The following is a 13,284-nucleotide window of genomic DNA, read 5'->3' as shown; positions in this document are numbered from 1 at the left end:
CACCAAGAAGAGGAAAGCTACAAAAATGTCCAAGGTGATTAGAGATGATTCGGGATCAAGGAAGTTCCAAATAGCTACTCCAAGGGCTGATAAGTATGAAGATGAGATCACAGCAGATGAGTATGATATGGATACTATTGATTTGGGTCCACTCACTTCCGAGCAAGCTATAGGTGATGCAACTGATTCATTGAAAGCAGTTAATGACATGTTGAGGGCTGAAATAGAAAAGAATAGAAAATTAGAAAAGGAGATAAGTGCATGGAGGAACTATGTCCAGCAATTTCAGCAGCCATTAAGACATCAAAGTCCAGCAGCCACACCACCACCTTTGCTTCCTCCAGAATCAGTTGATCATATGGAGAAGATGAGAAATTCGGCACAGTTGATGGATACATGGATAGAGGATACATACACTAGAGTTACCAAGTTCATGAAGGGCATAATGAAGACACTAGATACAGTCATAAAGGTTCTTGGGAGAACTCATGTCCTCATAGAGGCCTTCGAAGCATTTGCTCATGCTAGAGATGTCATCATTCCAGTACTTCAAGTAATAAGGAAAACACCTAGAGAAGTCCTATCAAGAGAGAAGATAAGAAGAGAAGGATCTACATCCAGCTTTCTACAATGGAGCAGCCTACTTCACACAAAGAAGATCATTTTTGAGGAGATTGGAAACGGATGTAGTCAAGTTCAAGATGATATGCACCGAATTCATGATAAGATGGTGGAAGTAGCACAGATTGTTTTGCAGAGGAAGATTGATCCTGGAACGAATATAGAAGCTAGAGAGTTGGAGGAAAGAATAAGAGTTATCTTCCATGGGACTAATGGAATGATCACCAAAGAACAATTGAATGACATGCTTGAGTTCGTGGTATTAGCCAGCAAGACTCAAGAACACGAACCTAAATGGGATAATGTCGTCATCAAAGCTTTCGACGAGGTTATGCACATGGAGGAACAGCTGAAGTCTCTGCCTAAATGCCAGAAAGGAATGTGAGAAAGGAAACAAGATTCTAGAAGACAGTTCGTTATGTTCCTACTTGGCAGCTTGTTTTCTCATTGGAGGATGTTTCCTCAAAATTTGTATCAAACCCTAATTAGGGTTTAGGTGGCAAGTTTTTGGCCCTTTATCTCCATTCGATCTCGGCCCTTCATTGTATTTGAGAGTATTATATAAACTCCACTCATTTCATTTGTAGAATTTAATAGTGCTAGAATAGTGAATAGAGAGACACAGATTTTGAAGTCAAGAGCGATAAGAGGACTTGAAGAATTGTTGTTGTTTGTGATGGACTTGAAAAGCACTGAGAGGGGGGGGGGGTGAATCAGTGACACCAAAAACCAAACTACTTTAAGCACTAACCGGTAGATGAACTTAACAAAGCTCTTAAACACAATGCATGTAATCCAAAATGATATAACAGCATCCACAAAAAGTAAAGCATCCACCATAACAAAAGTGTTTGTACGTGGAAAACCCAAATAGGTAAAAACCACGATGAGATGGAACTCACAAGTTAACTATCTGCAGTAATAGATAACTGACCGGTTAAGGTCTACAAAGTGCTCTGCTAGGAGCGAATCTTGTTAGAGATCCCAAAGCTTGATTAGAAGCTCGTACTTAAGAGTAGTACCCTGTTAGGAGTAACCTCGGTGGAGGATTTTAGAATCCAAACTAATAGATCACCATGTTAAGGGATTTATAAATTGAAGCTTGTTAAAGCTTACCCAGTTAGGGGATTTTGATTCTGCTGTAATGGTTAGAAAACAACAAGAATGGTTGATCTGTTCTAGTAGCACAATACTTGCTTGATCAAATCCTTCTAAGCATATTCAACACTGCTCTTCTACATATTCTGCAACTTAACTTCTCACAACATAACACTTTCACTTACCATATATCACACATAACATAATTCACTGTGATGTCAATATATAGGCCTTATGATTGTAAATGTTATTGCAATTTCCAATTTAAAGAACAAGTCATATGCAGGATGGTGTATTTAAAATTTTGATATTATAACTATGACAATAATATTGTTATCTTTCTTTTGCTGCAGGTATGGAGGATGAACATGTATCGATTTCAATGTCATCTCCTTTCTTTTGAATGATGTATATATAGTAAGGTTGTCACGATCAAGTGGCACCTTGATCGGACATGTCCGACCAAGATGTCACTTGGTCGTGACTCTTACCAATATCAACCGATCCATTCGATGATAACTAATCGGTGCTAGTGTAAATGATAACAAATCTGTAAACATACCCGATAATGAATCGGTATCATTGCAAATAATAACAGTTCGATAATCACACCCGATAGTGAATCGGTGTCATTGCAAATAATAACAGTTCGATAATCACACTCGATAGTGAATCGGTGTCATTGCAAATAATAACAGTTTGATAATCACACCCGATAGTGAATCGGTGTCATTGTAAATGATGACAGATTGGTAAACACACCCGATAGTAAATCGGTGTCATTGTAGATGATAACAGATTGGTAAACACACCCGATAGTAAATCGGTGTCAAAGTAAATAAGTCTGATAACTAATAGCATTTAGATCGACGCTTAACTATGTTAAGCAAGTCGTCGATCTAATCTATCTTTATCCAATTGTCAATATCATAATTATGATCAATGTTATATAAAGCATGAATCAGATAATCTAATAGCATAGATGAATAAGCTAATAACAGAATGAGTTAGGAGAGTCTTATCTTGCAGAAGCTACTATTGCATTAACACTCCCTCTTAGCTTTGGAAGATAGATAAAGTAACCTACATCACATTTCTTTTCCATAATGTCAATCTCCAAGAATATATATCATCTATACATATGATATGAAGTACCATCAGGACATAAGATACATATATAAAACATCACTCTAAGTATGTGACATAGAGTATCACCTAACCATGTGATATAAAAGATTCATCATTTTATTATGACAAGATATCACCTGAACACGTGATATCAGTATTGCCTAAACATGCAATACTAAGGATAAACATATGAGGATGGTTAAATCCTCATCTTATCCAGGTTGTGATATCAAACATTTTATTCAAATGTTTTATCACAACACCATCATGGCACATCTATGACATACCAAAGATCCAACATGATAACTGGTTTGAGAATCATAAGATCGTCACCTTATGATGTCTACATACAAGTGTTCATAATCTGAGAGATCGTCACCTCTTAGATATGAACACAGGGGGTAAAACCCAGAATGTCTCAACATGACAAAGAAGTTTGCACATTAAACATCTTATTTACAAAACAAATTACCTTTCTATCATACCTAAACCCTTTCTGAAGTGATCAACCTTCACTCTGGAAAGTAGTTTGGTCAGAATATCTGCAGTCTGCTCTCTTGTACTAACATATTCCAATTTGATCACATTTTTGTCTACCATGTCTCGTACATAATGGTATGGGATCTCAATATGTTTGGATCTATCATGGAACACTGGATTCACTGAAAGTTTTATGGAGCTTTGATTGTCGCAATGGATGATAGTAGGTTTCATAGGTTCACCAAACAATCCCACAAGTAACTTTCTAAGCCACACTGCTTCTCGGGCAGCCATGGAGGCTGCAATGTATTCGGCCTCGATGGAACTTTGCACTACAGAAGACTGCTTTTTGCCGATCCAGGATATCATGGCTGATCCCAAACTGAAGCAGCACCCAGAGGTGCTTTTCCGGTCAGTCACACTTCCAGCCCAATCTGAATCTGTGAATCCGTGTAGATTAAGATCAACTTTCTCATACTTGAGACCAAGATTTAAGGTGCCTTGTAAATATCTCATAATGTGTTTTACTGCAACCAGGTGTATCTCCTTTGGCTCACACATAAACTGACTCAAAGCATTTACTGCATAGCAGATATCTGGCCTTGTATTTACCAAATACATAAGAGACCCAATCATTTGCCTGTATAGAGTGGGGTCAGTAGAAGGTGATTCTGTTGCTACTTCTTTAAGTTTATGAAGATTGGTTTCCATTGGAATGGTCATGGGTCTACAGTTTAGCATTCCAAATCTCTTCAGGAAGTCCAGGGTATACTTGCCTTGGTTTAGAACAATGTTATCAGAATTCTGCCATACTTCCAACCCTAGGAAATAGTGAAGGAATCTCAAGTCCTTCATGTCACATTCTTTGGATAGCTCTTTCTTGCATTGATCTATAAGGTGATCTTCTCCTGTGATTAATAAGTCATCAATATATAAAATCAATATTAGCATATCACCTTTATTCTGTTTGTAGTAGAGATTAGGATCTGCATCATTTTTAGAGAAGCCTAGTTTTGATAGATATGTGTCAATTCTTTCATACCAGGCCCTGGGAGCCTGTTTAAGCCCATATAGAGCTTTCTTGAGTCTACAAACATGAGACTCTGCATGATGAATCTCAAACCCTTCAGGTTGCTCTAGGTATACTTCTTCAGATATCTCTCCATTGAGAAAAGTTGTCTTTACATCCATTTGATGTACCTTCCATCCCTTTGCTGCTGCAATGGCTAGCACAGTCCTTACTGAGGTGTATCTGGCTACAGGAGCAAATGTTTCTTCATAGTCTATTCCTTCCTTTTGGGAGAACCCTCTGGCTACAAATCTTGCCTTATGTTTTTCAATACTGCCATCTGTTGCATGTTTGATCTTAAAAAGCCATTTAGAAGAAACAACAGATTTCTTAGTTGGCCTGGGAACAATCTCCCATACATCAGTTTTTATTATGGATTGATACTCTTCAAACATAGCATCCTTCCATACTTGATGTTTAAGGGCATTTGTTACATTGTCAGGTTCGTTTTTAGATAGATCATTCATAAGAGCAACATAGCTAGTAAATTTATTAGGCCTTTTGCTTTCTCTGAAGGTTCTTGAAGGAGCAGCAAACCCCTGAGCTTCTTCTACTGTTTTGGTGGCCCATGGTGGTCTTTTCTTGAGATTTCTAGGTGAGTGTTCATTTTCATTTTCAGTTTCATCTAGGTTCTCCCTCTGAAACTCAGGAGTAGGATCTTCATCTAAGTTAGAGGTAGGGATTTCACGTTCTATGAAGCTTTGAGCTCTTTTGAAGGCTAGGTCCTCCTCAAAGATTACATCCCTACTTAGTTCAATATTTCTTTGACCAGGTACATAGATTCTGTAGGCTTTGGAGGTTTCACTGTATCCTACAAGCAATCTTTTTCCAGAAGGCTCTAGTTTTAGTCTTTTTTCTTTAGGTACATGGATATAGACAGGACATCCAAATATCCTAAGGTGGCTGATATCTGGCTTAATTTTAGTGAATACTTCCTCAGGAGTTTTGTCTTCAAGATGGGAGTGAGGGCATCTGTTCTGTATATATACTGCGGTGCTGGATGCTTCTGCCCAGAGATTTGTGTTAAGGTTTTGATCTAGAATCATGGCCTTGGCAGCTTCGACTATAGTTCTATTTTTCCTTTTAGCTACCCCATTTTGTTGGGGGTTATAAGGTATAGTGAGCTCCCTCTTAATCCCATTATCTCTACAAAATTCTTTAAACGAATCTGATGTGTATTCTCCCCATTGTCAGTTCTTAAGGTCTTAACTTTGTTTCCTGAGTGGTTTTCAGTTAGTGATTTAAATTCTTTAAACCTAGAGAGAATCTCTTCTGATTCTTTATTTTTCAGAAAGTAGATCCAAGTCTTCCTAGAGTAGTCATCAACAAATATTACATAATACAAGAATCCCCCTAGAGAGGATACAGACATAGGTCCGCATACATCAGAATGAACTGACTCTAGAATTTTACTAGTTTTCCTAGTACTATTTTGGAATGTACCTTTGGTATTTTTACCTAGGGCACATCATTTGCATGCCCTTGAATGATCTTGCTTTAACTTGGGTAGACCTGTGACAAGGTTTCCCATTGAAGATAAAGCCCTAAAATTCAGATGGCCTAATCTTCTATGCCAAACTTCATTTGCATTAGTGGCTTCATGGATTAGGGCTAGGTTGGGTTCCGTGCACAGCTCATACAAATAGCCCTGTCTCTGTCCAATGGTCTTTGCCTTCTTGATTGAAGAGTTCTTTGGCCAAGCCAATACTCTGTTGTCCATGAATGTCACTCTGTATCCGTTATCTTCCAGTGTCGATATGGAGACTAGATTCCTTTTGATGTCGGGGACATATAGTACTCCTTCGAGCCGCAAGGATATACCTGTCTTCAATTTGATGGTGCAGGTTCCTATTCCTCTGACTGGATGTGTGGAGTCATCTCCGATGGTTACGTCCTCATCATTCTCCTCTGTCATGGAGTCAAGTACTTCTCTGAACCCTGTGATGTGCTTGGATGAACCACTGTCAATCACCCATGAGTTGATCTTGTTAGAAGCTTGGCTTGTGAGTGCTGAGTAGAATACATATTTTCCAGAGTCATCTTTCCCTTTAGTCTTTCCTACTTTGGCAAATGTAGCATGTTTCTTGGTTCTTTCCGGGCACTTTGCAACATAGTGTCCGAACTGATCACATCTATAACATTGAATGTGAGATAAGTCCTTCTTTGAAGTATTCTTGCCTTGACGACCTTTTCTCTTTCTAAACTGCCTTTTCTTGTTTTTCTTGGTGGAGTTAGTGTTTAGGACTTGTAGGTCTTTATCTATATTCTTATGTTTCATTCCCATCTTGTTCAATCTTGATTCTTCTTGGAGACAATCATCCCTTAATCTTTCAAACTTAGGATACTTGGACCTTGCACTGATGCCTTGGACGAATGTGCTCCATCCACTAGGCAACCCATCTAGAGCAATGAGTGTTAACTTTTTGCTTTGGATTTCGTAATCCAGAGTTGCTAATTCATCTCTTAGAATTGATATCCGCATAAAGTAGGCATTGATTGTCTCCCCCTTGTTCATGGTGATATGATTTATTTCTCGTTTTAATGCTCGAGTTTGACTTGCATTTGATATCTCAAATGTGCTTTCAAGTGCTTTGAACATTTTATAGGTTGTCTGATGTTTTCTTATGATGGGCATTATGTTGTTTCTCACCCCATCAACTATTATTTTTATTGCCTTTTCATTTCCCTCAATCCATGCTGTTTTGTCAGGTTCAGTTTCAGGTTGGTCATTTTTAGTTTGAACAAATGAATTCACTTTGTTCTCCTTTAAGATCATCTAAATTATGAATTTCCAGGCTGAAAAGTCATCGCCACCTCCGAGTCTGTCTTCAAATCTGATAGCGCTGGCCAGTGGAGAAATGTGATGTAGTATATAATCTTGTTCTTAAATTTGTTTCACGAAATTGAATAGCCTCAAGTTCGATCAACTTGGCTCTGATACCATGTAAATGTTATTGCAATTTCCAATTTAAAGAACAAGTTATATGCAGGATGGTGTATTAAAAATTTTGATATTATAACTATGACAATAATATTGTTATCTTTCTTTTGCTGCAGGTATGGAGGATGAACATGTATCGATTTCAATGTCATCTCCTTTCTTTTGAATGATGTATATATAGTAAGGTTGTCACGATCAAGTGGCACCTTGATCGGACATGTCTTTTGGACATGTCCGACCAAGATGTCACTTGGTCGTGACTCTTACCAATATCAACCGATCCATTCGATGATAACTAATCGGTGCTAGTGTAAATGATAACAAATCTATAAACATACCCGATAATGAATCGGTATCATTGCAAATAATAACAGTTCGATAATCACACCCGATAGTGAATCGGTGTCATTGCAAATAATAACAGTTCGATAATCACACCCGATAGTGAATCGGTGTCATTGTAAATGATGACAGATTGGTAAACACACCCAATAGTAAATCGGTGTCATTGTAGATGATAACAGATCGGTAGACACACCCGATAGTAAATCGGTGTCAAAGTAAATAAGTCTGATAACTAATAGCATTTAGATCGACGCTTAACTATGTTAAGCAAGTCGTCGATCTAATCTATCTTTATCCAATTGTCAATATCATAATTATGATCAATGTTATATAAAGCATGAATCAGATAATCTAATAGCATAGATGAATAAGCTAATAACAGAATGAGTTAGGAGATTCTTATCTTACAGAAGCTACTATTGCATTAACAATGATTTCATGTCGGCCTTAAGAAATCATAACACAATTTCCTAGGTGCAGTGTATCTGGACAAGTAACCATGACTCATCACAAAAATTGCCGTCAAGCAGTCGATGCTGGTAACTCATCACAAAAATCAACAAATACCGGTTGGAACAATTAATACCGGTTTGAATAAACATATGAACCGTTGTCCTTGAATCTCCCCTTGATCTCCATCATGATGCCGACTTAGTATAACCACAGGTTGTCTCTTATGCACATACCAGTTAACACAGAGTACCGATTAGAGATTAACCACTAAGTATACTGGTTGACAGTGTAAACAATTCAAGTTACACCGGTAGTCAAATATAATCATATGTGTGTGTGAGTGTTTCATCAATGACAACAATTGATGAATCATCATCAAGCCAACAGTTTGGCCATTGGATTAATATAACATTGAAGTTATGGTGTTTCTATTCAATCTTTGAAGCCTATTGCATGGTTCTTTATCTTCTAAAGTCAATCTTTGATATTAGTTTAAGTATTTATATTGAATGATGGAATGTTGTACTTGATGTATTGTGAAACTCGTTATCCATACCACTAGCCTCTTGCTGATTGTAAGTGAGCCTTGTGTGGTCAACTGGAACCTTTGAAATTGTTTAAGTTCAATTGTTGCTCAATCATTGATATGCATTTAAGTAATGGTATTTATGCTTAGTAATGATTTCAAAATCTCTAAATATCCTTAGAAGATTGCACTAGTTTTGGTGGATTCGTTCTTGAATGGCGATGCTAAGACTAGTAGAGTTTCACTTATGTCGTTCTTCATCCATTCATTCTTAGGATAGCTTAGAACCTCTCTAAACCCTTATCTTTTGCCATTTTTTTGACAAACATTCAATAGTGTTAGGAAGGAATTTCACCGCACATCATCCGCGAAATACTTCATGAAATCTTTCGTAACCAAAAAATGCCCCTTGATGAAACAGCAATCACAACGACCAACAAAGCTTATCCACATGTAGTGACCCTACATTCATGAACCTTGGAGTTGTCTCAAGTGATCCTTAAGCCAATCTTCAGCATTTGAGAAACTTTATTCAAGAGAGGATAAGATACTTTTGGGTATTTTATTTTGTGTTTGCATGTGCATAAAAAACACATCAACAAATACTACTTCTTTCTTCATGGGATACCCATTCTACGATGTACTATGACAATCATTCAAACCTGGAAAACCACAGACAGAATACATCTGTAAGATTTCATCAACTCTCTTCAAAAATTGGTCATTTAGAATCTCTTCCGTACAAAGCAATTCGCAAAATGCAATTCATTGGTTAAAAATGCCCTTGTTTGACCAAGGAGACCTTGATCCAACTCAGGAGGATTTTCAAAATTGATACAAATGAAGTTGAGACAGCAATTAGGAAGGTGATCAATAACAAAATCTTCGAGGATGGTCATGTTCGTGACAACCACAAACTAGAACTGTTTTTGATCGATCATATACTAGTTCTCAAAAGAAAGTTCTAGGACAAACATGAAATGGTTGGTTACATCAAAGATCCTTTAAAGCCCTTGGGATTGATTCCAATTTCAGCATTCAACAAAAGGCCAAGGACTGGCAGTCTCAGCGGCATCTTCAATATTGTTATAGCCAGAGCAAACAAAGACTTAAAATAAGCAATCACTTTGTTCAGTTCAAAAGGGAATATGGAAACATTCAATTTTTCCATTAGGCACTACAACTCACTCCTATCTCCACCACAAGTTGAACACACCTAAGTCTCCTAATTCATCACAAGCCCAAACAGGCAAATGTATCTTAATTGTAATACCCTCATCTGATGGAGCTGATGTAATACACACAACGTGCAATATTTTCAAATTTCATTTCTCATTGTGTTGCAATTATTGTCAAGTTTTAAGTGTCTTATTTTTGGTAAGATAGCTTTTTCCTGCAGCAGGGATTTTTCGATTGGATGCATACTGATCAGCAGTTTTAAGGTTGGTTTGTGATATCAGTGGAAGTTTCCAAGCATTCTGCACCTATGTTTATGACATTTTATTTTCAGTTTTGTTTTTGGTTCTTTTTGGAATTCACTGTGACTGTCTGTCACAACCATTTATGAGTTAGGACAAAGACTGCCTTGTGCTGAGACAGAGCCTCATTGGCTCTGTATTTGAAATCTGGAGTTTATAATAGACTTTGCATTCAATTTTTTTAATTGAATTGTTTTCAAGTTTCTTCTGTGCAACTCTGGTCTCAATGCTTGCAGTATGTTGGCTTTCCCTGACCCACATCAGCTACTGTACCAATTTTGGCAAAATGGTAATTTTGAAGTCATAAGATCCAAGGCCAAATTGTCTTAACATATAATGGAAAGCAGTCCATAGCTTTCACATATGTATGGCAAGGTTGTGGTATACATTCAAGATTATGATTTAACATTTAATGGTTATAAGGTAAATTCAAGGTTGCACCATCAGAAGAAATCAACAAACCTAAGTGTACTGTGTAATATATTTGAAGATTCAACCCCAAAATTTTGAATCCTAGCAGGCTAATCAAAGCATCACCAATATCCAAAATAATAGAAACTACAAAAGAAGACCCAAAAAACCACCAGAATCCAACAAGAACAAAAAAACCAAATCTGCCAATGACAGTCAAAGATCACAAACAAAACAAACATGGAAATCTGTATCAATTAAAATTGGGTTCTGCTGAAATGGTAATAAGGAACAGTCACAAAAGCCAGATCCAAGTTAAAACCCTATCATTGTATAATATGAATTGGGTTTGTAGATAATGGCAAAGTTGCGGTGTACTAATTGTGGGGTACATTAAGAGTAGCAATTTAATGACTAATGATTATGGAGCACATTCAAGGTTAATTTAACAATTATAAGATACATTTAGTGTAACCCATGTTTATAAATCTCAAGATCGTGATCCATAAATCATCCCACACAAGATAAAACAAACGACATCCCACACAAGATTAAGCAAACGCCACTATTTCGAAAGATTCGACCCAAATTTCATAACAGAGAAGTCATTATCACTTAAAATAAAGCAGTTTATTGTCATAAAGAACAAAACCACAATAACCAACGATAAATTCAAGGTTGCACCATCAGAAGAAATCAACAAACCTAAGTGTACCGTGTAATATATTTGAAGATTCAACCCCGAAATTTTGAATCCTAGCAGGCTAATCAGAGCATCACCCATATCCAAAATAATAGAAACTACAAAAGAACACCCAGAAAACCACCAGTATCTAACAAGAACAAAATAACCAAATCCGCCAATGACAGTCAAAGATCACAAACAAACAAACAAACATGGAAATCTGAATCAATTAAAATTGTCTTTAAGTGTTCAAGGGGTTCTACTGAAATGGTAATAAGGAACAGTCACAAAAGCCTGATCCAAGTTAAAACTCCATCATTGTATAATGCGAATCGGGTTTGTAGGTAATGGCGAAGTTGCGGTGTATTAATTGTGGGGTACATTCAGAGTAGCAATTTAATGACTAATGATTATGGAGCATATTCAAGGTTGATTTAACAATTATGGGATACATTTAGTGTGACCCACATTTATAAATCTCAAGATTGTGATCCATAAATCATCCCACACAAGATTAAACAAACGCCATCCCACACAAGATTAAGCAAACGCCATTACTTCGAAAGATTCGACCCAAATTTCATAACAAAGAACTCATTATCACTAAAAACAAAGCAGTTTACTGTCATAAAGAACCCAACACAATCACCAACTATCGCAGTCAATCTCTTGGCAATGCTAAATTCTGAATACTTTTTACACCCAGTACTTAAAACTCTAATTAGTTATCATAACAAACACAGAAAACCATAACACATTGCCAAAGCAAAAGTAAAAAATGGCTTACCTGCACAGTGAGACCGAGATGCCAGATACAACAGTAGTAATATTTCCTCTTCAACAACACACCCCAGATAATTGTAGAAGCCTCTGAAAACTCCGCTAAAGATAGCAGAGCCCACTTGCTACAGCAGTAATAATACGCGCCCCAGATAATTGCAGAAGTCTCTGAAAATCCCTCAAAAAATAGCAGAGCCCTCTTATTAGAAGAGTACAAATTTTGATAGAATATATCAATGTAAAGACCTGTGCAGAAAGAAAGGATCAATGGATACATTTGCTGAGCGCTCAAAAATGTATAGCATAAAATAAAAAACTCAAACCGAAATGACATTAATTGTCACCCACACATACACATATATGTGAAATAATTTAATTTAAAAATAGGAGTTTCTGAATATGAAATGACTGTTGGGCTTTTTTCACTATCCCAACGGACACCAGCATTAACAATGGGATAATTATCGCGGCGGCTGGTTAAAGAAACTTACTATTTAGTTTTTGAAGATTATTCCCTTAAAATATTATTTTTTGATTTATAGTTATATGTTAAAACAAAAATAATGATGTGGACTTACCCTTGAGAAAATAGCATGTCAAATAGAATAATGTCAATTTAACGAGAAAATAATATGATTTTTAAAATAAATATTCTCAAAAAGAATATAATTGTCTAACTCACAAGTTTAAGTTTATAAATAGAAATAAAAAAATATTAACCAACAAGTGCTATAAAATTAGCTCTAGGAGCGTGTTTCTAGTTATTATAGTTACATGTCCTCCATCAAGCAAGTCTTAGTCTTCTTTTGTCAATTCCTAATTGGTGAGAGTTGTGTAGTGTCTTCTTCTTCCTTGATATCATGCTACAACTATGAATAGTGATCATTTGAGAGAATCTAAGCAATGGTAAGCTCACTAGGTTGGGAAACTTGACCTATCACTAGGGGGACAAGGAACAAGGAGGGTCGTGCTACTTAATGGATGCTAAAACAAGGTAATTAGGTGATCATCATCTACTTGAATGGCTAGTAGGCAAGGTCCATCTTGAAGGTCACCCAACTAGTAACAAAAAAAAGCCATATCCAAGATCTAGAAGAGTACATTATGATAAATATAAATGGTTGTGTCACTACTCCTAGCAAGGGGATTTATCATTAGGAGGTGAAAAGAGTAGGGCCCTGCTAATAGTGCAAGGAACATTCCTCCAATGATCAAGTAGAAACTAATGATGCTAAACTTCAAGGGCCACTTTTTATTTGTATAAACTTG

The 13,284-nt window shown here is 36.7% G+C and overlaps 1 protein-coding gene across 4 annotated transcripts in view; it reads right to left on the bottom strand.

The window, feature by feature from the left end:
- LOC131074359 (uncharacterized) overlaps positions 1–12,351 on the bottom strand; it is a 71,957-nt gene extending 59,606 nt beyond the window's left edge. For all 4 annotated transcript variants that reach the window (XR_009358508.1, XM_058010957.2, XM_059209154.1 and 1 more), the window contains exon 1: positions 12,023–12,351. Coding sequence is in view for 1 of the 4 variants with exons in the window: in XM_059209153.1 (XP_059065136.1) it covers positions 12,023–12,349 (327 nt within the window). In the remaining 3 variants the exon portion in view is untranslated. The remainder of the gene's footprint in view (positions 1–12,022) is intronic.
- Between the last annotated feature and the right edge of the window lie 933 nt (positions 12,352–13,284).

The sequence above is a fragment of the Cryptomeria japonica genome, chromosome 7 (genome assembly GCF_030272615.1).
Source record: "Cryptomeria japonica chromosome 7, Sugi_1.0, whole genome shotgun sequence".
NCBI classification, from domain to species: Eukaryota; Viridiplantae; Streptophyta; class Pinopsida; order Cupressales; family Cupressaceae; genus Cryptomeria; species Cryptomeria japonica.
The sequence above is the reverse complement of the archived record's forward strand: the minus strand, read 5'-3'. Positions and strand labels throughout refer to the sequence as shown.